The 24,332-nt window shown below is 40.9% G+C and overlaps 1 protein-coding gene across 3 annotated transcripts; it reads left to right on the top strand.

Moving 5' to 3' along the window:
- The first annotated feature begins 774 nt into the window (after positions 1–774).
- pacsin2 (protein kinase C and casein kinase substrate in neurons 2) lies at positions 775–23,860 on the top strand. Of its 3 annotated transcripts, XM_080050861.1 has the most exons (12): positions 775–906; positions 9,647–9,738; positions 10,174–10,330; positions 10,547–10,782; positions 12,765–12,920; positions 13,647–13,822; positions 14,162–14,282; positions 15,082–15,147; positions 16,702–16,832; positions 20,379–20,543; positions 22,003–22,184; positions 22,722–23,860. In XM_080050861.1, exons 2-12 carry the CDS (start codon positions 9,682–9,684, stop codon positions 22,832–22,834), a joined length of 1,560 nt encoding a protein of 519 aa, XP_079906987.1. In that variant the 5' UTR covers positions 775–906; positions 9,647–9,681; the 3' UTR covers positions 22,835–23,860. The 3 variants fall into 3 exon arrangements, with proteins under 3 accessions (XP_079906987.1, XP_079906988.1, XP_079906989.1); XM_080050862.1 differs by lacking the exon at positions 15,082–15,147; XM_080050863.1 differs by lacking the exon at positions 20,379–20,543.
- Positions 23,861–24,332: the final 472 nt, after the last annotated feature.

Here is a 24,332-nt window from a genome sequence, read left to right as displayed (position 1 = left end):
AGTAGGCCTACTGTAGGCCCTACTCTGTACTATTTGTGAGTGCGCTACAGCCTATGGTCACAGCACACCACTAAATATATGTATTCAGCTTACATAATTAGTTATGTGGCTTCTGCAGATTCAGTGAAGGGGTTTATAACAGTCATCAATGTGCAATATATGTTTACATGGGGGAACGACCTCACATGTTTGCACTTACACCACCTTGACTTGCAGCTCTGCATGTGCCTTCTTTACTATATTGTTTAACTTTAAATGACCTTCTGTGACATACTTAACTTCTTTAATTTATGAACTGACAAGTACTGCACCATAGCATTACATACTTACCTTTATGGGCCCCCTAGTAGGGAACCAGTGCCTGGGGGTGCGTCTGGATAAAGTAACCAGAAAAATTTAGGATGTGATGTCGGACAGCCGCGCCTCTCCATAATTTGCATGAAGCTAGACAGTTTTAAACACTGCACGATTGGGAGTTAGGGTATTTCAAAATAAAGGTATAATCGGAGCCGATTTTATCGCCTAATAACACTGTAAAATTATGCCTTCATTGCCTTCCTTGAATAAGTTTTAGGCAAAGTAAGTATATTCATTAAGTCACATTTTTCGAATTATTCCAAAGCTAAGAGGAGAAACTTGTGTCACTGTGTGGGGCCAGTATTCATTTGTACACCCCCATAATGTGTCTTACATTTTCTCCTCCACTGCACGTCTTATTTTGAAAACCTTGACCGGATTCACAATCTCGTTCTTTGGCAAACTGACGCTCGTGTCAGTCAGTCAATCGATGTCGCCGCAGCTGGACAGAAAAACGGGCGAAAAGATTTGTAAATTGGCACCGACGAGTGAATTAACCCTCCTGTAAAACACAAGACTCCCGCAAGAGGAGGAATATACCTGTGTCAGGTGAGCTTCAACCAACACTTTTCCCTTCTAGCTTTCAATTATTATTTTTTTAAACTAAAAGGGGCTGTGGCTATTTCGCTAACATCAGAGCTAAGGGGCTAACGTAAAAGTTTACTTACTTCCCGATGGGTATGCGTCGGTGGTAAGATAGCCTTCACTTGGGAATGGTTAAATTATGTTAAAACTACATTATATAGCAGTGCTTGAGTGAGAGTCTTAGATGTATAGTAAGGTATCTAACATACGTCTTTAACAAGTTCACTATTGGCTGTATCTGTAACACCGTTGCAGTAACTTTGGTATTTCTGACAGGGGATTTTTCAGACGGGGAATTAAAAGTCCTAAGATTTAAGCTAGCGCCGTTACGTCATGGTTAACATAGTGCTGGTTTGGTTTGTGTAGGACTTTTGGTTTGTTGTTGTGAACTGAAGCAGGTTTACTCGTATAGTTGCCCCGAGACGTGTGTAGTCTTGGCAGGGAGAGACTGTTTCATTGAGTGATTAAAGGGCGGGGCAGGTTTCGCAAGTAAAGATAACCCTCTGGTCCTTGACATACAGTATCATCCTGCATTGTATGTATGCTGAGCTGAGTGACATTTTTCCCTTTTTTGTCTAGCTCAGTTTCTAGCTGTCTGTTTCCTTTCCTGGCTCATGACAGTCGGTGGGCTAACATTTGCGCAGTGACTGCCTGCCAGCTGCCAAGGTCAGCCCTGATTCGTGTATGGCACATTTAAGTTAACCTAAACATTTTACATGTAGCAAAAGAGAGAGAGAGATAAGTAAGGGGGTCTTCTTATCAGAGGCAGGGCATTGCTGGCTGTAACATTGTGATAATCAACAGCTAAATCAATCATCCTAGGTGATAAAGTAGGGAACAGGGTACATCCTGGGCATGACAAATAGCAGATAGTCATTATATTGTAATGCAGCAGTGGAAGTGATCAGTCATAGTCATGCAGCTGGAGTATTTAATCATGCCCACAGTGACTGTGTGTGTGTGTGTGTGTGTTTGTGTGTGTGTGTGTTAGTGTGTTAGTGTGGTTTGATGGGGGAGTCAGTACTGTTGTTAGGGTAAAGCAGTAGTGAAAGCTGCTGCTTCTCCAATTTTCTGGGGGCCCATGTGAACTGATCGCGCGTCACTCACAGGATCAGGCTAAACTTAGCATGAGGGGTATTCCCACTGAAGGCCAAAGGCACTGATCTCCATTTCTAGGTATCTTTAATTATTGCTGGTGAAATACAACTATGGGAAATTATTATGGCCATTTGTTTTGAAAATAGCCGCTAGCCTTTGTGCTGCTCAAATTCACACAGACTGTGTTATAAAACGGTAAAGCGCTCCAGAAAGTTTTGAATACGTTTTATGTTCTTCTGAGATATGTCTTTGCTAATGTTTACATTGCAGTTGAATTGTGTCCGTGGCACTTCTTTCCTGAAACGTCTGGAGGTTTTGATCTCATCACATGCGTGCAGTACAGGGCCTTCCACAGGAAAAAGGTGCCGGCAGGTTGCCGTGGGTGACGTCAGGGTCTCCCCTTCCCTGTCATGTAATACTGAATTTCCCTCCATTATGTTCCTCTCTCCTCACACTGCTGCTGCTGCTGCTGGCAGGTCCAGTGGAAAATGCCTGAAGGTGTGGAACAAATGCCATTGTTTGGACGGAGCAAGGGGTTTTTCAGTGAGGGGACCGGTCAGTACTGTTGAGGCTACAGTTGACCTGGTGCTGATGGACCAATGGGTTTCATTTTCTGGTGTTTTGGTTGGAGCCTCTTGATACCACAGTTTGAATCTCAGTGATCTCTTTGAAGGCTGGATCAGTTGAAATGAGTAAATCAATAGCTACCAGAATGTTCCAGAGGTGAATTTCCCCATTGGCAAGTAAAGAACCTTTAGTAAACGAGCTACCCGAATACTCGTGACTATAAAACATTGTATTCCGTGCCGGAAAACAATTGGAAAATGGAGAAAAAGGCAAAAGGTAAACATTTTCCATGGTAACAGCGGGTTCCACCAATCAGACGTTGCTGTGACGCTCTAGGATTGTGGGTAGTGTAGTTCTTCTCTCTGAGATATAGTGAATAAACCATGTTTTCCATAAAAAGGAGGTTGATATCATACAAACTTGTGTTATCTACAGGAGCATATAGTTTCACACTCGGGTAGCTTGTGGTAAGTCTGCCTTGGATTGTTATGACTAATAATCAAATCCTCTATGGAGAAAATGAATGGGATTTACTTGTGGAACCACAGTACTGTTGAGCTGTATTCCTGTGAGATCAGCAGCAGGCCCGTCCCGTGCAGCTGTTGGGCTCACATGAGGAAGGAGGGCAGAGGTGGGTGACTGACAGGGAGAGAAAAATCAAGGTCACGACCTGCGATTGCCATGGAAACTTCTGACCTCCAGGCTTGTGTGCAACAACAGAGTAAGAAGCAAAGTAATGAATGCATTTCTTTTTTTTTTTCTCTCTCTCGGAGCCCAGTCGGGATTTAGTAACGTCCTGCTGTGAAAAGGCAATATAGAAGGGATAGACCGACGAGCTCAGCTGCACTCTCTCCCAGCCTGTGAGGGAGATATTGCAGCGAGGCGTTGTATCCAACAAAAGAAGGAAATGGAAATGGACAAAAAAAAAACATGTACCCTTGGGCCGTGGCCAGACAAGCAATATTCCTATGATTAAGACAGCAATGTTAAGGCAAAGCAGAGCACTGACTTTGTTTGTAGGCATGTCTTATTTCAGTCCCCATGATTCACTTAAGTACTGATGACTTAAGTGAGTATTACTGTGGTTTTGTTTTTATATTTCAATTAAGATTAACAACCAACTATTCCTATTTTTATGGACCAATCTGAGGATTATTTCATGGATTAATGTGTTAGTGGAATGGAGCAAAATCCTCACATCAGGGAAACAGGATCAAGGACATTTTTGCAGTTTTTTCCTTGAAAAGATTACTAAAATGATTAATTTATCAATATACAGCAGTTGGTTCTGACCGAGTAATTTGATTGGATGAAAGACATTCCATGCGCACTGATACAGGAGTCCAACCTCACTGGGACTGTTAACCAAACTGACAAAATCCCAAATAGACTTATTTTGCTCAAGTTGTCGATTAACTGCCTTATTTTAGGATCTGTAATGGTGAGCAGAACCAACAGACTTAAACTATAAAAACAGCTGCAAAGAAAAGGGACTAGTTGGTTCCCCCTGTCATAATAACCCATGTAGACAAGTCATACAGTCTCATGTAGACACAGCCATAGCCAGCAGTGGGGTTCTTGCTATAGCACTGACAATCACGCAGACAAGGCTGTGAGCTTTGAGAGAGAGACACTTCGACCCTCAGGATAGGTCCACTCACTGTGCACACATTTACCCTCCACATCAGTTACTGATTAGTGCACCAGCAGCCAGACTGAGGCAAAACGTAATGTTGAGATTGTGTGACATTTGATTAACATGGCAATGTCCTTGCTATTCTTGATAAGAGTTAGTTGTGAAGTTAGTGACCTCCTGCCTAAATCAACGTTTAAATAACAATCTCCCACGCATCCTAATGTTCTAAAATGTGCTTAAAAATATAAATAAATAAAAGGATAAAACACCACTAAGGTTGTTTTTATGTTGCTCTCGTCTCTGACAATATTCTAACCTCAACTAACATAAACACCTTGGGGGCAGGTATGCGTGTGCCTGTCAGTTGTGTAGCATTAACTATGCGCTCATCTCTGTGGTCTGTGAAGGGTGTTGTTTCCTGCTCCTGACAGTGTGTCTGTGTGACAACCCCCCAGAGAAACACTCACAGGATGAATAGACTCTCTGTTGGTGGTGCGTGATGGAAAGATGTTCCATCTTTACAATATTTTGCATAGCATCTCTCTCTGTCTTTGGTGGTGTCTCCTCTCCTGTAAACACGGTTGGGTATCGTCCAAAATTATTATATTGTTAAAAAGTTGTTCGATATCGATAAAGATGCCATTACCGATATCTTGACTTTGATACTGGTTACTGAACGCTACTTATTTCACGATAGCAATTGTATGAAATCCGTCAAGCTAAATGTAAACAATACAATGAATCAGTGTAATAGTTTTCGATGCAAAATAAAAAGGTGACAGTCAGTCAGTGTATAAGGCTTACTGATGCATAGTGCATAAAAAATGTTGTAAACTAATGTATTTATCCTGGATGCCTCCACACAGCCAATCCCCATCACTTTTAGATCTTGGCACATCAAGCAATGCTGCATGCTTATTGGCTCACTGAGGTTGATGAGATTAACCCTTTAGGAATTGGTATTTGGTATTGAAGGACAAGACTTTGGTGGAGGCCTTTCGGTCGGTGCCAGAAACATATTGAACTTGGATACCCAGCCCTATACCTTACCTGTAAAGGTCAATGGCCTCTCGTGTGTCGGTTACTTAGACATGACTCAGGTCTTACAGTAAGACTCGCTGTGCTTTTAATAACACACATGTGTCTCTGCTCCTCCCTTTGGCTCACAGTCTGTCACATGCAGCTGCTGCTCCTCTGATCATGATTCAACATAGCCTCTGGAAACCTGCTCTAAAAATAGTAAAGAAATCAATATACGATATCAAAGTTGGGTGTCTCAATAAGCTTTTACAAAAAACTGATTGAAAATAATTGTTTCTAAATATTATAAAACTTAGATAAAAAAAACAGAAGTGGCAGTATCTAATAGTCTCCATGGATACAGTCAATGTCTTTATAAAAATGTTCGGGCAGAGAACTGCCAGGATTGGTTCAAAATACCTGCTACTGTGTCATAAGAACGAGAGCATAGTTCACATCATCTAAACCAAATTTCTGTTTAAGTTGATCAAATTTAAATGACAATATCTTTCATTTCGATTGATATATCGCCTTATTCTTTTCAGATGCTTACAACCATGCAACTTACTCCCATAATAACATAGAAGGATTGATAGATTTGGTTTTACAGAAATGGAACCCTAACTACCACTTCTTTGAAACAGCAAAAACAGCCTCATCATCTGTGCAAATTTGGGTTCAGATGTCTGTGTTTGTACTTTGTAGAGAGAGAGTTGGATGACTTTTGACAGTGTGGGAACTTGCTCAACATGCCATGGTTGAGTTTGGGCATGGTGGTGGCATAGAGGAATGCATTAGTTCACTTCTATCTTGAGGCTGTTGTCAGCGGCTGAATTCCAACATGCTCAGTACATTTACTTATCAGACTTTAGTGGATAATATCATTGTTGTGTTTTTGATTATGCAACCACTAAGTCTGTAATCTAAAACAACAAACTATTCAGCTATGGTGTCTGAAGCCTTGGAATAAAAATTATGCATTTACTGGAGAAAAAAATTGTTCTCTGTGTTTATTTGTAATAAACGATTGTAAGTTTACCTGGAAAGACCGGACTCTTGCAAAGGCATTAAAGGTCTAGTGTGTAGAATGTATTGGCATTTATCAGAACAGACTTGATAAGAAATGGAATATAATATTCATAAGTTTGTTTAAAATAATGTATAATCCTTTGAAAATAAATGTTGGCAATTTGGCATTCTTTAAACTGATGGCCTTGTCTGCTCTTACCAGAAGAACAATTCAAACTATTTCAGAAGTATTTCAAAGTTCCTCGTAGGGGGTTTAAGTAAAAGGATGCGAACACTTTGTCCACCACTGCAGGTCACACCCACATTCCCCTGAAGAGTGAGTGACAGATTGAGTGGACTTCAGACCTTCGACTCAGTCAACAGCATTGTTTACAGTTCTGGGTCAAGCTGCGTTCAATTGTTTTAACACAGTCGCCAGTGAGTCCCCTTGTCCCGCAGAGCCAAGGGTGTGCAGACGCTGGTTCCTGTTTGCTAATGATTACATCACAGCTAGGGAAAGAGCTTATGTGATGAAGAAATTCCTTAGACATTTGCTGCGTTCCAACACCCATACTTTCTGCTATTTAGTATGGTAGAAAAAAAGATTTAGGATGTCCCCAATTCCTGTGGCCAGATTTAGTATGCTTAAAAATACCCAGATGTCTTCTACATCCGGTCGAGATTTTTAGTTTTGAAATCAGCATGCTATTTAGCGTATGCGATTTGGAACGCAGAGTGTGTTATAGATTTTTTTGGTCACTTTCCCTACATCTGTGTCCTTGTGTTCTTAATTGTACATTTTGCTAGTAATCAAATTATTAATATATCAGTTCAATTCAGCTTTATTGACCATGAATGTTCAAGGCAAATACACTCAGAGAGAATGGGGGAACAATTCAAGTAAAATAAATAGATTAATATTAATGTAAAAAGAAATTCATTCTGTCAGTCTTCTATCATTTGCGTAAACATATGTTATACTCCTGCGGCGGCCATGCTGTCGGTGGAAATCTTTGCTCAGCAGCATTTGATGTGGGAAGACTTGTTTCCATGTTTAGACTAGAGTGGATATTTGTGGCCCGTTCCATGTGTCCCTTGTGTGTTCCTCCCATCATGTGCTGCTACTGAAGGGATTTGGTGGATGAAGAATATGGACAGCTGGTAAGGAAATGCAGAAGGGACCATGGGTCACTGTAATTTAAAAAAATTATAAATAAGTTTTTCTATTCTATTAACCAGTGTTACAGTGATAGCCTTGCCCATGTGAATGCTTATAAAGGTTTGAGGTCCAACACTGAAAAATATTAGATTAACAATTTGTCATATATGACAACAAGTAGCACAAGCTCACATATGAGCCGCTGAAACCAGAACATATTTGGCATTTTTGCTTGAGAAATGACTGAAACAAACGATCAATTCCTGAACTAATTGAGTTAATGGTATGACTGCTTCCCTTAAAAACATTTGTTTCCCTGTTTTTTTAACGTAGACCATAACACTTGTCTCATGATGATGTCAGCACGTTAGCAATATCAACGGAACTGTGCCAAAACAGTTTGATCTTTTTGTAGTATTTGACACTTTCAAGATTTGTCAAGGCTGTCATTCATGAGGAAGTTGGGTAAAATCAAATGTGTGGTTTTTCTCTAGAAATTGTGACTGACAACATCTGTGTGTGTGTGTGTGTGTGTGTGTGTGTGTGCGCGTGTGTGCGCGTGTGTGTGTGTGTGTTTGCATATTTGACTGACCTGATTGTAAACCACATACAAAGTTAAAGGGAGGATTGTTCCTCAGCTAGAATTGACCACAATACCACCCTCTGTCCGAGTCCACTGGCCGCTGACCATTGACCAACACACACACACACACACACACACACACACACACACACACACACACACACACACACACATTTTGACACACACATTTTGACACACACTAAGCCGCAGCGCTCGCCCTCTCCCTCAGCTGAAAGGGGCCCAGTGTCACCACACTTGGCACTAAAACGCATGTGATGTGATCACAAGTGGACCGGTCCTAATGAGAGATGGGTATTCAGACAGATATTATTGCTGTTTGACAGAGTGTTACTGCTCAGCGACTTTAGTTAGAGTGAATGATGGTGGGGAGAGAGGTTCTTTATTTGATGATGTTATACCTAGCAGAATAAATACAAATTGAATGTGCATAATACTGTGTTGCTTGCACATATACACTATTTCATTAAACGTTTACTTATAGGTCATTCTATTGGCCGAATTAAGAATGAATTTGGTGAAGTTTCTGTCTTGAATGTGGAACTGAAAAATAAGTACAATCCGATCTCGGCTCGTCTCTTGAGATGCATTTGGAGTTGAGTTCTGAAGGGTGCGCTCCGTCTCAGCTGGACGTTACCACAAGCCCAATATATACGGTTACCAGCAGACACTACATCTGAACTGGGCCAGAGTCGGGGCTGTATAGAGGGAGGAGGAGGGGCTCCGGAGAGAGAGAGAGAGAGAGGAATAAAGAGAGACTGTTTGAGTTCTGAAATGATGGACAGAGCAACAGAGGAGTGACTGTGGTTGGTACCCCGTCTGAAGGAAACGGAAGCATCCCGCTGTGTGCTCCTCCACAGTGTCTCTCTCTCTCTCACTGTGGTTTGAGGGACGTGAGGTTATAAAATGCATGAAAACAGCCACCTGCTGCCTAGATTATTAAACCAGATCACGCCTTCACTCCCCCATCTCTGCCTTGTCAACTCTTAAGTATCTATTTTGTACTCTTTCCTCTTTTTTTTAAAGATAATTTTTGGGCATTTTTCTGCTTTTTGTTACGTAGATAAGTTGGATAGACAAAGATGAAATAGAGCAGAGAGGCGAATGACATGCAGAGAATGTATGGATTCGAACCCGTGGTCTGCTGCTTCTGAGGACTGAGCCTCTATTTGGGGGGTGCATGTGGTGTAGTGGTTAGAGCTTCTGTAGTCTTTCTAGCAGACAGTGATACTCATCATCAGTAATCATCTATCTGTTCTATCTCCGAGGAGGGTTACTGTGAACAGTATTGAAATGGGCTCAATGTTGTTGTCCTTCAGCTGTCTGTTTTCGATTGATAGTTTCCCTTCCTCTTTGCTGTATATATTTAATAACTCAACGGTCTCTAACGTGAGCTCATTCTAGGCTATATATTTGAGAGGCTTACCTTATGCGTGTTTATTATCATATGTGACAAAGCATCAAATCATCACATTTGAGAAGCCTGTGACAGCAGATGTAAAAAATAAACAACACAAGTGTTTGATTATTCAGATGGTTGCCGAGTGAGCTAACAGGGCGTTATTTAATCACAATCATTCTTTGACACTATTTTGTTTTTCTGTGTCTTTTTCAGGCCCTACACACTGAGTGTATCTCAGGGCAGCAGCGATGTCGGGCTCATACGATGACTCCATGATCGATGTCTCCAGTGACAGCTTCTGGGAGGTGAGAGATGAGCATCAAATAAAATCCTTACTTAGAAACCTAAATCCCCTGTAACAATTCTCCCTTGGTTACATGTTGTTGTTGCTGAGAACTGATGTGAGATGAAATTTACATCTCAGCTGCAAATGATGAATAATGAGGAATAAATCCAGTGAATATAGCAACTATAGATAGATAGATAGATAGATAGATAGATAGATAGATAGATAGATAGATAGATAGATAGATAGATAGATAGATAGATAGATAGATAGATGGATTGATAGATACTTTATTTAAACACAATACTGCAACACTTCAATGCTGCCGTAACTTATTCTTAACCTTCTCCACTCAGGTATTAACACCTTTAAGGAAACGTAGTTGGACCAAAGCCATAACTACCTTTTTTAACATGTTATTTTAAATATATTTTCCACTGTTTTCGGTTCTCAGGTTGGAAACTACAAGAGAACGGTGAAACGGGTAGACGATGGAAACCGACTCTGTAACGATCTGATGAACAGTCTTCATGAGCGGGCACGAATTGAAAAATCCTACGCACAGCAGCTCACAGAATGGGGGAAGCGCTGGCGGCAACTTATAGACAAAGGTAGGAACTATTTATATTATTCATTCCTTTAGATTAAATTGTAGAAAGTTAGTTGAGTCATTAAGTCATTACTTGTATAACATTTACAACACGGTATTGTTTTGTTTTGAATGTCAACTGCAGGCTAGTAGAAAACAAATCCTAATAGGAACAAAGCACTTTATCCACCAAACCTAAAATTCACAGACACTGACCTGTTACTAACCCTTCCCCCAGGCCCTCAGTACGGCTCGTTGGAGCTGGCCTGGTCCGCTCTGTGCACGGAGGCGGAGAAGGTGAGCGAGCTGCACATGGAGGTGAAGTCTGCGCTGATGGGAGAAGACTACGAGAAGCTGAAGAACTGGCAGAGAGACGCCTACCACAAGCAGATGATCGGAGGCTTCAAAGAGACCAAAGAGGCCGACGACGGCTTCCGCAAGGCGCAGAAGCCCTGGGCCAAGAAACTCAAAGAGGTGTGTGGACCACAAACATGTCAGGGACTAACAGGATAATGTATTAGCCTAGTTTCCAATTGGCGGTTTGGTTAGGTGCGGCTGGGCAGACAATAATATGCGTCTTATTTCCACTGTCAAAAGTTGGGAAGGGTACCAAAACAAGCAAGCCGAACTGCACCCTATTTTTGTCACCCTTTTGTTGGGGTACCAAGACGTCCCAAAAGGTCCAAAAAGAACGGGGCTTACCTTTACACTGCAGTCCGTAGATTAATAGACAGAATCATTTCCGTCGGAGAAGTGAACGGCTGTGTGTAGTCACCCCGGTAAGAGAAAGGTGCATTGTGTTTAGAGAAACATTTCGGCGCACGGCACTTTGTTTATTGTGTGGCGTTTTTTCTCTTCATTGAAGTAAGCTGTCTACACTGTATTCCGTGCCGAACCATATTGTGCTGTTCAGTGGAAACCAGGCGATATTGTAATGTGTACCATCGTGCTAGTGCCCTGATTATGACATTTTACCCTTCAGTTCAAATGGCTACATATCACTGACTCATATTGTTTCTCTCTCCATGACTACCCGCTAACTAAACACACAACAGAGCAGAACCACCATTGCAACATTTTGATCTTAGATGCGAAGCCATAGCCAGCCACACATTAGCCACACAGTGTTTAAAGGTAGGTGGCCTGTTGCTGTTTCCTGTAGTTCTCTGACTGTCAGTAGAAAGGAAGGAAACAGTGAGAGCGTGCAGAGAGACGGGGCACCTCTCTGGTTCAGCATCAGGTCAATGTATTTCCTACCACTGCTTTTTATTTTAGCAGCGTGTTTACTTGGCAACACACACATTCCTTTTGTGTGTTTCGTGCACATGCAAGTAGTTGCACGTTCAGAGAGCCACCGAGCGTTGTTGTGTAACCTCCGTAGTCACTCGCCCCCGTTTCCTGTTAGTGTGATGTCACCATAGGGGGTTGCGACATCCTGGCCATGTCATTGGACAATACAGTGATTTATTGATTGACTGGACAGACACAGGCAAAGTGGTTAGAAGGGGGCAGTGAGGAAATGAGGCTAATTGACTGGTCTAGAAAAATGAGCTGACGTGAACTGTGTGTCAATAATAGTCCCACGCATGCTAAACTGGATACTGTATTTGACCTATAGTCCAAAGCCCCCATGTTTTTTCTTTAGTGCATTGACATTGTGTTTTGCGCATGCCCCAAATAGAGGAACACACATACAGTAACTGCCTGTTATATCAAATTAGAGAGGAGAACAAGCTGTTGCTGTCCTTGTGTTTTAAGTGTTCCCTACTTATCAGCTGTTGGTTTGTTCAATAGGGACATGGCTGCTCTGGCATCAGCCCAAGAGATACTATGTACAGCCCCAAAAACACTTCACACATAGAACCACGGATTAGTATGCTTCCTCAATTCTTATCTGTTGTATTATTTAAATATGAACAAGGTGACAGAAGAGTGGTTTATTGCTATTGTCATAAATGCATGAGTGTTTCCAAGTTGCCTCTCTCATATGGTTACTGTTTATGAAAGGTCATCCAGGTTAATAAGGCTTCAACCTACCGATCTTCTCTTGAGTAGGAAATTGGCTTCAATTTATTGAATTAAATTTGTTAACACGTGTTATCAATTTTTCTAACAAGACTTTCTCTAAAAATGACAATGAGGAAGTCCTCTAAGTGACCGGCTTTGGGCCATTTTTTCCAACAGCTTATTCCAGAAAACAGGTTGTAACTTGTGCTTTACATTTCTCAGTCAGACACCAGGGTTTCAATGTTGTTTATTTTTTGGCATTTTTATAGTTTATTAGATCTGGTGGTCTGCTGCTTCTGAGGACTGAGTCTCTGTGGGCGGGCGCTCTAACCACTACACCACAAGCGCCCCCCACCCCAGACACCAGTGTTTTATTGCTGTCCCTATGCCTTACCCTAACAAAACTATCACTAATGTCTGTATTTGATTCCATTGGTTAAATCTAACAGATGGAGACGATGAAGAAAACGTTCCACTCTGCGTGTAAAGAGGAGAAGCTGGCAGCCAGCCGCGAGAACAACAGCAAACTGGAGAGCAACAACAACCCCGACGCCCAGAAGAAGCTCCAGGAGAAGGTGGAGAAGTGTCAACAGGAGGTGCAGAAGGTGAGGCTAGGAGTATAGGCAGTGTGTTGTAACCAGGCTTATCAAGGGGGAAATAATATGCTCTTTTGAGCTCACTGGTCAATCTTTAAATATTTTGTCATGCTTTCTGTAAAGGTATATTACCAAACTATTATTGGCCGTAGTTTGGCTGCGTTATGGTTGTCTTATCAGAACTGGTAGAGCTATACCCCTTTTGATTATTTGGTCGCTGCATAGTTTTTTAAACCTACCCGTACCCTTAGTTCTTTCTGAGCCCATATGTATCTGGATAGCTATTTGGCCCATTTCTGAAACTGTCTCTCAGCTGCCTATAGCTATATTCAAGACAGTATTTCTCTGACTATTTGAAGATTGTACATTTCACAAAATATCTTAGGGTGATCTTAGTTGCAACTCAGAATCCGTGTTTGGACATTGAATCTCCCTAACTTGATTAAGAACTGTAGTCTGCTAAAAAATGACATCAGTATTTGAAGAACTGGTGTTGGCCTGTCTAGATTAATAACACAGACTTCATAGTGTGTGTGTGTGTGTGTGTGTGTGTGTGTGTGTGTGTGTGTGTGTGTGTGTGTGTGTGTGTGTGTGTGTGTGTGTGTGTGTGTGTGTGTGTGTGTGTGTGTGTGTGTGTGTGTGTGTGTGTGTGTGTGTGTGTGTGTGTGTGTGTGTGTGTGTGTGTGTGTGTGTGTGTGTGTGTGTGTGTGTGTCATCCCTCCCTTTCTCCCAAAGACTAAAGAACGTTATGAGAAGTCCCTGGAAGAGCTGGACAAGTTGACCCCTCAGTACATGGAGAACATGGAGCAGGTGTTTGAGCAGTGGCAGCAGTTTGAAGACAAACGCATCGGCTTCTTCAGAGAGCTGCTGCTGGAGGTCAAGCAGCACCTGGACCTCTCCACCAATCACAAGTCAGACACGGGACATTCTATTTTCTTTTCATTTTTTATTCACTTTTTTACCGTCTCATCTTGATGTATTCTATACTTAATGTTTTTTTGTTTTGTTTTTACTACTTTCTTAAATGCAATTTTTAATATCTTGATGTGTTTTATGCCCCTGTAAAGCACTTTGAATGGCCTTGTGTCTGAATTGTGCTATATAAATAGACTTGCCTTTCCTTTCCTTGTCTTTTCAACAGCAATGCTCTTTTCCCAGGTCAGACAGACAGATAGAATAAAGCCGATGCAACAACAACAACTGCTTTTCAGGTATCAAATATAAACCGATGTCCAATATTGTCTCCATAGATTCCAGACAATCTACCACACGCTGCAAGACACGATCTCTGCTACTGATGCTGAAGAAGACCTGAAATGGTTCCGGTCTAATCATGGTCCAGGCATGCCGATGAACTGGCCTCAGTTTGAGGTACAATGACATGAGAAGGCTAAAATGTTTGATAGTAAAACCATCCAGAGTGGCTCTCATTTAGTTCCCCAAAAAGTTTTTCATTTTCAGACACACATTAAATCAGATAGATAAAATGAAATAGATCCCTCGGGCCCAACTGTGAGAACCACCAGTCTTAGAGGAGAGTGGAAAATGACTAATAAGTCTTGCTGAAATATTTTGAAAGAAGAAAAAAAATCAAGGGCACTTTTATACTTTATACCAAAGGAGGAGTTATGGCCAAGTCTCATTTTCTGTCATTGCAGTATGCTGTTTGGCAGCAGGAGAGAGAGTAAATCTTTCCTCAGCAGTCAGAGTGTCAAGGAGAGGGACATAGTTTATGTCATCGTCCCAACAGGAGCTGAAATAAGGAAAAAGGCAAAGAAACGCTGCATATGTTCGCATTGCTACAATGTGTATAGTGCTTTTGAGTGTTCCTGCAGGCATAGCTGGCCCATTGGGGATCCTTCTTCCTTCCTCCTTCATCATAACCTTGCTGCTTTTCTTTGAATACCGCTGTGTTTTGGGGAGGAATCAGATACACTCGTCTCACAAAAGAGAGTGTCATGACCTAGCCGACAGACATATAAAACAAGCTTGAATTAATAATACATTTAAAAAGTCATTAACAACACAGCACACTCACGTCTTAATTGTCCAGCAAGATAGTGGCTCTTGGTGTAAGTCATGGCTACACGAACACAACTAACGGTTTGAGGTCTCGACTGTGTTGTCCACATTAACCCCTGTTCTACACCCTTTCCCTTATGTCTGACAGAATGTGGACTGGTCCCGTCCTCGCCCCTTTAAGAGAACTGGAACCTTTAAGAGAAAGTCCTTTGTAGTGAGTTCTGCATGGGCCGGCTGTTCTTGTCACAACAGCCATAGGGGAGGGGAGGGGTTCCTTTTTTCCAATAAGACACTCACTCCTTACTGCTTCCGTTTGTGTGTGTGTGTGGGTGTGTGTGTGTGTGTGTGTGTGTGTGTGTTTTGAGGTGGTTGTGTTTATCTTGTATTCAAGTTTGAAAACTATTAATGAGACAAAGATGCACCATTGTCTTTTGTCCAACCCATAGTATGTTCATGCACACGTGTGGCACGTAGACCTGTGCTTCCTTTACCTTATAGCTGCAGGATGTTTACATACCTTTTCCTGGAGAAGCAGTATGTCAAAGAGTGTGTCCAAACACAGCTATCTGACTTTGTTCTTTTGTAACCATTGCATTCTGACCCCTCATTGAACTCAGCTCATCCATATGAACCCTGCAGTACGTCATGTGATGCCATTATGGCCCAGAACATGTCACAGAGCATGAGGTCAAGCGGTCAAACCTTTTGATCTGTTAAAAGTTAAAAGGGCCCTATAAATCAGAGGAGGCAGACGAGTTTACACTTTCACTTATAGTAGGGACTACTGTCTGAATTATATTGATTATTTTTTTACTTTAAGCTCCAACATAAGATTGATACTATGCTGTTATATCGTGATAAATGCTGCGAGTTTCCACTATCATTCAGTGAAGCTTTTTGAAACGTTCTTAAGTGGCTACGAGGAACTTTTAAGTGTTTATAATGTATAAATTACCTGTAACAGTAAACGAGACCGTCAGCGAAAACAACACTATTTTTATATAGTTATTATTAATGCCTTTGCTTCGGGTCTGAATCTCCGCCAACCCAAACAAAAGGGTTTACGGCAGGCAGACTGGAAAAGCCTGTGTTTATAAACGGTCACATATAAATACATTACCTCATCGCGTTGCATCCTGTGGTCTCTCTTTCACTAGCTTTCTGAAGTGCACACGCTGCCGTCATGCGCTAGCAAAGATCTTTAGGACAGCAGGCGCTGAAAAACACTACCAATATATACAAATAGAATCGCTAGAATCAACAAACTGAAAGCGCCTCGTAGTTACTTTTATCAACGTGAATGTAGGCCTGGTTCGGTGGCAAATAATGTATCCATATACATTACTTTTAATATTTTCTAATTTTTTTTACTTCTATAACTATAACTATGATGCTGTCACATTCTTGGACCATCTCTCTCTTCTGCTCCACTCTCCCTCTGGTGGAGGGGCGACTCCTTGGTGCTGTGTTGCTTTCAGCAGGTGATGGACACTGTTCATAGTCGTGTCTCTCATTTGATCAGGCCCACATTGTGCTGTATCAAAACACATGCATGACATGTCCAAGTTCAAAAAATCCAGAGCCTGAGAAATGTTTGACAGACTGTGTTGAGGTGTGTGTGTGTTTATTGCTGTGCACTTGCCTGTGACTCTTCCACTACCAGCTGTGTGAAGGCATGTTTTGAACCAAGCTCAACCACTGTGGTGTGAGCACTAGGGAAATAAAATACTTTGACTGTAATGTGCATCTGTGTGTGTCTTTCCACCAGGACTGGTCCATAGATCTAAACCGAACCCTGAGCAAACGAGAGAAGAAGAAACCGTCGGAGGGCGTCACTCTGACCGGCATCAGTTCAACTGGCTCAGACCAGCCGGTTCAGCCTGCCAAGACCAGCAGCAGGTACATACTCACTCACTCACTCACTCACTCACTCACTCACTCACTCACTCACTCACTCACTCACTCACTCACTCACTCACTCACTCACTCACTCACTCACTCACTCACTCACTCACTCTTTAACTGTCTCTCAAAAAACAATGCACGCACACACAAACACACACATACAAAAACAAATACGCACACACACACACACACACACACACACACTCTCTCCATTACTCTCAGAGAGCTCACCGCACATTGCGTCTTTTCCTCTGAAGGAATGCCTGTAAAACGTTAAGGGAAGCTCCGGGAGTGACGTGTCGTCGTAAAGCCTTTTCCATGGTAACGGTAAACATTGTGTTCGAGTTTGTTGGGAAAGAATTCATCGCCGCGAGAGAGATGCAGTCGGCTGGTACATAGTTGAACAAGAGCCAGAAAGTTATGTGAAAATATTATTCTTGACAGAGACCTTCAGAGCATTGATATTGCTACTGGAAATGTCAAAGTAGCACAGAAATGTAAATAATTCACAGACAGTTAAAAAAAAGAATGTTAGCCGCAACAGCCTGGCTTCTCTTCAATTTATGATATTACCAACTTTCTGATGATCTGTTACATATAATGGAATCAACCTGCCTGCCCCGTCAAGGCTTTTAAAGCAACTTTATGTTTATTTGAAGTTTTTTAATAGCATGATGTAATCTTTCTAAGCCAAGATGAGATAAGAACTCCCCGCTGAGAAATGTGTCTTTGGTGTTGTTGTGGCAACAGCAACAAGCACATAACACTGATGGAAGATAAAACACTTTTCATGCCTCCATCGTCGTGGTAACGCAGCACCTTTTATACAGTCAGTCCACAGAAATACACTACAATGTGAAGACGTGTGTTAAGTTTTACTGGAAAATAATTTTTTTCTGCTGGGCCCCTGGATTGTTCAACTCATTCTAGAAGCTGTGGTGTGTGTGTGTGTTGTAATCATTGTTCAGGATTGTAAGTGAGATTAGCTAAACGATTACTCTGTCCTTTGACTGGGCAGTTTGTTAAAATCACTTGAGCCTGACTTTTCACATTACTTTGTAGCTTAATAATGAGGCTCCTTTTCTTTTAATGTGTAACACACCTGTGTGCCGTACTACGCAGCAAATTGAATGGATTAGCTTAGAGTTATGTTGACCCTAGAGAGTTTTTAATAACATGAAGGTGGCTCTCTTTGAACCTGGATAGATTATAGTAAGTAGAGCAAACTGTGCACAGTGCCTTCCAGCTTCTTTCTAATGGAACTTACATGCATTAAGTTTCAGATATCTGCACAAGAATACTATGTACAGTGCTTTTGGAAGGGTTCTTATTGCTCTTACTTAACTATGATATATATTTTCGTAGTAATATATATCACAGATAATATTAAAAACCCATAAAATTGAATTCACTTTAACTTGAAAAGTGTCTCCCACGTGTCCTTATTATGGGACCTAAATGCAATTCTTGAGTATAGTGTTTAAATATGCTCTTTAAACTAAAAAGTATAAGAGCTCTATCATCTGTAGATGTCGCGTTAGAAATAAACGGTTTTGCCGTTGATAGTGGTAAAAAATAAATATCATAATTTCACATTTTAAATGAACAGAATTAGCCTTCTTTATCATTCTTTATTTATTCGCAACAGTGGGGATTATTGCTGTAATATTTTTTTTAAATAATATTCTCAATAGCTATCGTGGCACAAGATGATCCCATTTCATAAAAATCCTTTTATGGGAACACGTACGGAGCCTGATTAAGTAAACCTGTGTAACAACCACCATTGCGATACCCATTATCTCAGATTGGGGTTATAGTTTTAGTTGGGCCTGGATGATTCAAACTTGCTTTGTAGTAAGATTCCCTCCTCTGTCCCTCATCCAGACATGAGGGGGAGGTGGCTCGTGTGTTTACTTAATGACTAGCGCTCTTGAGGAGTGTGTAGAGGAGTCGACAAAGGGAATGTCAGGCACGGGAAACATTTGACCTCTGAACTTGGGAAAGTTGACTGCCTCTCCCCCCCAACCAGAATTAACAGCACATTGTTTTTCTGTTCCCTACATCTATGGGTGTGGACTGGTGGATGTTGTGTACACACAAAGACTAATTTGCACCGACAAATCTTTGTATATGTGTTGAACCAACTGGATAAGGCAAGGGAAGTTTATTTATATAGCACAATTCAGACACAAGGCCATTCAAAGTGCTTTACAGGGGCATAAAAATACATCAAGATTAGACATTAGAAATTGCATTTAAGAGATAGTAAAAACAAAAAAAATACATCAAGATTCAAGATCAGACCTTAAACATTTTGACTGTGATTTGGTATGTCTGCAATGAAAATTACTTGACCGACAATATAGTTATTTTCTATATAGCCTGTATTTAACTGACTTACTCTTTCATCGTTTCAAACTAATTAAAAAATATTGGGGAATCTGTATTCAGAAAACCAAATGGAATGTACAGTATTTTGAGGCAATCTTGGCCTACATTAGACATCATGGTGGCCCATCACATCCGTTGTCTGGTCAGACTGAAGTCTCTTTCCCCAAATGTAATCCCATTCTTGTACTCCAAATGGATCTATCGGATCTGTAATATCAGCTCTTTGAATACTTGGGTTCTTAGTATACATCCAGATTTGTTTGTTGTCTGAAACCGTCCAAAGTTACATTGTACCACTGTCCGAGTAGAGCAGTGTTTGGTGTAATAATAACTCCTCAGGATCAACCCAGAGAGCGTGGCATGACTATGCAAACAAAGGCGTCGACATTTCTCCACTTCACAGTCCCAAGGGCCGACTTATAACTACTGCTGTTCACGCTCCAACATTCTGTAAACAGGGAATAGAAACCCTGTGTTTCCTCTGATACAGGTGGAGGGGCTAGCACACGTTTAGTTCCTTGATGTGGAAAAACAATGGGAGGAAGTGAACTATCCTCATGTGACTTCTAACGAAGGAGTTTGCACCTACAAAGCCCAGAGCTGACAATTAAGTGTCCCGTGATGTTTGTAAAGCTTTGTACTTTTAATTATGGTGTACATGCCTGTGTGTTTGAGTGGTCACACTCGAGTCTAAACAAGTCAAATTCTTGTCATTGTGTTGGTCTGTGTTTCACATGGTCTGCGTTTCATCTAAAACTTATTTGTTTTGTTGGTTGATCGTATGACCTGGGTCATCTATCTCTTAACTCTTCAACCGCACCCCTTAGTTACCGTCTCTATGTTTGTTAAGTTTTCTCTTGTGAGTGAGCGTACCCATGACAAAAGCATTAAGAAAAACTATATAAAAATATAATTCTTTGCACTGGATAGTCTTGTTTGCTGTTACATAGAAGAACAGCGGAAGAAAAAAATGACAGTTTCAGAAATATTTAACAATTAAATAATAATAATTTATCCTTGTAGCACCTTCTAACTATCAACATCAGCTCTGCCAGGCTTACCTCACTCTTTGAATGTATGTCACAGAATGTGAGTGTGTGCGTGCATGTCAACAAATCCATGTCTTACTGTGTCCCATGTCGTCAGCCTGACTGTGCCCAATAAAACAGCGCCCGCGGGCTCAAACCCCTTTGACGACGAGGAAGATGTGGGTGAGGAAGAGGAGGAGGAGGAGGAGGAAGAGGAGATGGCGGTGGAGCAGCAGCAGACCACAGTCAACCACATCAGTGTCAATAAAGAGGAAATAAAAACGTTGGTGAACAGGAGAAATCACTCCGCCCACCCACAACCTGTAGTCCCGCCCCTTTTTCTCTTTCCATCTTTCTTTCACGGAACGTTCGCCTTCCGTTCCGTGCCACGTCCCTTTACATCTCTTTGTCGTCGTAGTTACTTTACTCCCTTCTTACTTGTAACCCATCTCTCCTCCTTTTAGGTGGAAGGTTTTGTTTTTGCGTTTGGTTGCTAGTTTTTCTTTTTGTATTGTTGCAATGCACTGTCACTGGAATGGCATCGCACACAAAGCCAATGTGTGTCTGTCCGTCACTTCCTAACAGGGCCATGTCATGCGCATGGGGGCGCATGTCTCTGCTAAGGGGGATATTTTTCTGTATTACAGTCAGACCTGAACCATATTTTGAAACACTTGTACACATGTATGCTAAAGGTGCAGTTTCAGGGGAATTGTTTACGTTTGCAGAGGCTGCAGTGAGTTCACAACATTTATTTTCTATACATGTATATGAATAAATCTATTGTTATGAATTAAAACACAATTATTTTGAGGCACCTGGAACCAAACATAAGAATAGAATATGATTGTAAACCAAACTGTGGGCCCTGCTGCAGTAAACAACAACAGTGAAACAGTAACTTTTAAGGAAGCTTTCTAACTTCAAACAGTGTTCCAGGGATCCAATTTTTCTCCAACACACCCAAAGTTACATAGTACATACGTCAAAAGAAGCTCGCGTACAAACACAAATGCATAAAGGAACAGTTAGGATACAAATAGTATCTCAGATATTTTCTTATTTGCAAAAAGAAAAAACAGGTAAACAACTGTCATCAGCTATGTGAAATGATAGACACTTTGAACAGGTCTGACTGTAAATCCTTTATGTGTGTGCTGGTGTGTGTGCTGGTGTGTGTTTACTGTTTTTCAACTTATAACTCTTGTCAGAGCCGTGTTCTCTCTCTGGTGTTCAAGTGGCTCCCTCTGTTGGCCGTTCAGGTTCAAATCCAATCACCATGCATTCTCAACAATGATTCGTCTTGCTTGGTCTCATGTATTTTTTTTTTCGTATGCTGCTTGATATGTGCTCATGTTGTTCTGCTGTATGTTCTCGATCTCAAAATGGTGACTTTTAAATCATTCGTCTTGCTGCCTGAACGCTTGCTTTGTAGTGTTGATAATGCCATACTTTAGCATGTTTTTTTCTCCTATTTAGAACTGAAAGGAGGAGGAATCACAAACACTGTTCCTGGATTTGGAGATGCACTTTTTAGCTTTTTGTGTGTTTAACTTTACTTTATTTGGTGTTGTGTATTTATTTTTCACACTTTTCTAACTCTGAAATGTTGGTCCCTGCTGCCTACCGCCTGGCATGCTGGATTGTCCCCTCTACAGTATGCAAAAATGCCTTTTATATATATAACTATTAAAAAAAAAAAATTCTAAGAGGATCTCTTGTCTGTCCGTCCATCCATCCAGCGTGAGCAGTGTAGAGAAGAGTGCAGACTGGTCAGATGAAGACACGGCGGCAAACCCTTTCTCCACCAACGGGGACGGGAATCCATTTGAGGACGAGCCGGCCTCTCCGGTGGTCTCTGTGCCCGTCAAAGCGCTCTATGACTATGAAGGGCAGGAGCAGGATGAGCTGACCTTCAAAGCAGGTACATGGCAGAACCAAAGACTTAAAGCCTCTGGTAACCTGGGCTACAATATTCAAATTATATCAAAGTTCTGTGTCCAAATAAGCTTTCACAAAAATCTGATTGAAAATAAATGTTCATGAATATTATAGTAAAAAAATATTACAAAAGAAAATATAACAGCTTTTTTACTGTTTAGAGTCTAGACCGTTAGACAGGACTGTGTGGGCGGGGCCGTATCAAAAGGTCCCATGGCAACAGGCAAAAAAAAATGTTATAGTACGTTCGGGCAGAGAACTGACATGAACTGACATACTTCATGGCTCATAAGTATAACTAAACCAAATCTTTGGTGAGTTTATCAAACTTAAATGACTATCTTTAATTTGGATTGATAAATCAAAAATATCATGCAACCAACTCCCCAAATTACATTGTTAGAAGGATTTTTTTGGATTTGGGTTTTACAGGGGCTTTTATTAAATAAATAAAAATCTGCCGGTTCACAGTATGTTTCTGGAATACAAATATCGACCCATCCCTCCTCCTTTCTTCCAGGGGATGATTTGACCAAAATCGGAGAAGAAGACGATCAGGGTTGGTGCAGAGGGCGGCTCAAGGACGGGACAACGGGCCTCTATCCTGCTAACTATGTGGAAGACATCCAGTAATGAATTATCACAAATGGATGAATGCGAAGGAAAGAAGGAAGTGGCGTGTTTGCGAAAATGACAGTGTGGCTGTTAAAAGAGAGAAGGCTCCGCTTTAAGTTCCAACTGGTTTTTCTCCCTGTTGGTGAAGACTGGATCGCTGTGTGGAGAGAGAAGGAGAGAGACGGAGAGGATGTGCACATTATAAAAGGACCACTTGACATATTGCCACAGATTGACCCTAATAGAAACTAAAGTACAAAGATGGAAATGAACCACAAGTTTCCAATTGATTCCAGCAGGCGATGAATGCTCACAGAAAAAAAAAAATGCTGTAAGATATGAGATGTTACTTAGAATCCCACTCATGCTGTTACAAAAATAATAGCTTTTTCAAGTATATATATTAGGTTATAAGATTCAATGAAATGTTATGTGTGAATTTATATATTGTTTAGAAGAAACACTGGGATGACAGTCTGACAAAATCGTCGAGCGACGTTACATGCAGCCTTAGTATGCAAGCCACTGTGGATTCTTTAAGGGAGATGACCCTCTCTATTACCATGATTATCTGATTTAGGTTTGAAACCATTTCTGCCTGTTAAAAAAATCCAGTCCATACATGTTAATTGTTTGATTTTTTCTTGGACAATGTAGCCCCCTCATTTTGTGATTAATTGTATCAGATTTAACTTGATTTTAAACTAGAGCTTACATTGTTCTGGCATTCCTTTTCAGGGTTGAAACATGTTTTCCATGCAGTTCATGAACTGTTCTGGTGTATTTCAGAAGGAATGATTGAGTTCAGTAAAGCCTTATCCTGACGTAGCCTTCATTAAGTTCACAGTGGGTTAGCTTAATCCGGTCACTTGCAATTGAATGTATATTTCACTGATTGTATTTTTAACTTTTTTTTTCTGACACACAAATCTTCCCATTTCTGTTGAATAGAGATTGTAATACTATGAGATATTTTTCATACAACACTGAAGGCTTTTTTCACAAACGCTTATCTATCTCACTTGAATTTTCCAGTTTTATTTTCTCACACTTCTGGTTAAATGTCAAGTAATGGGAAATATTTTTAGTGTTGTTTATTTTCCTTTACATATATTACAGATAGCAATAAAACTAAAGCAAAGTGTGGCATTGCATACATGCGTGTAAATATAGCCTGAATGAAAAAAAAACGTATTTGAACAAATTTAGTGTTGATATCAGATGATACGTAGTTGGAAAATTAATGATTGTTAATTTATGATGCCACAAGTGCTTTTGTTTTACTCTCATTCATACAATGCTGTGACTGAGAATCAGTTTGTAAAGTAAATGAATATTTTATGGCAAATATCCCTTAAATCTGTTATTTTGTTATATTTGTAAATATGATTATTTTTCCCTTTTAGAGAGGATCCTTACTCATCGACCGAATCAGCAAATACCGTATGAATAATTGTCAGTTTTTCCATAGGAACTATGACATAAATGGATAAACCCGATCGTGTGACCTTACAGT

The sequence above is a fragment of the Ammodytes marinus genome (genome assembly GCF_949987685.1).
Source record: "Ammodytes marinus genome assembly, chromosome: 22".
NCBI lineage: Eukaryota > Metazoa > Chordata > Actinopteri > Uranoscopiformes > Ammodytidae > Ammodytes > Ammodytes marinus.
Note: the sequence above shows the minus strand (reverse complement) of the source record. Positions and strands in the feature narration are given on the sequence as shown.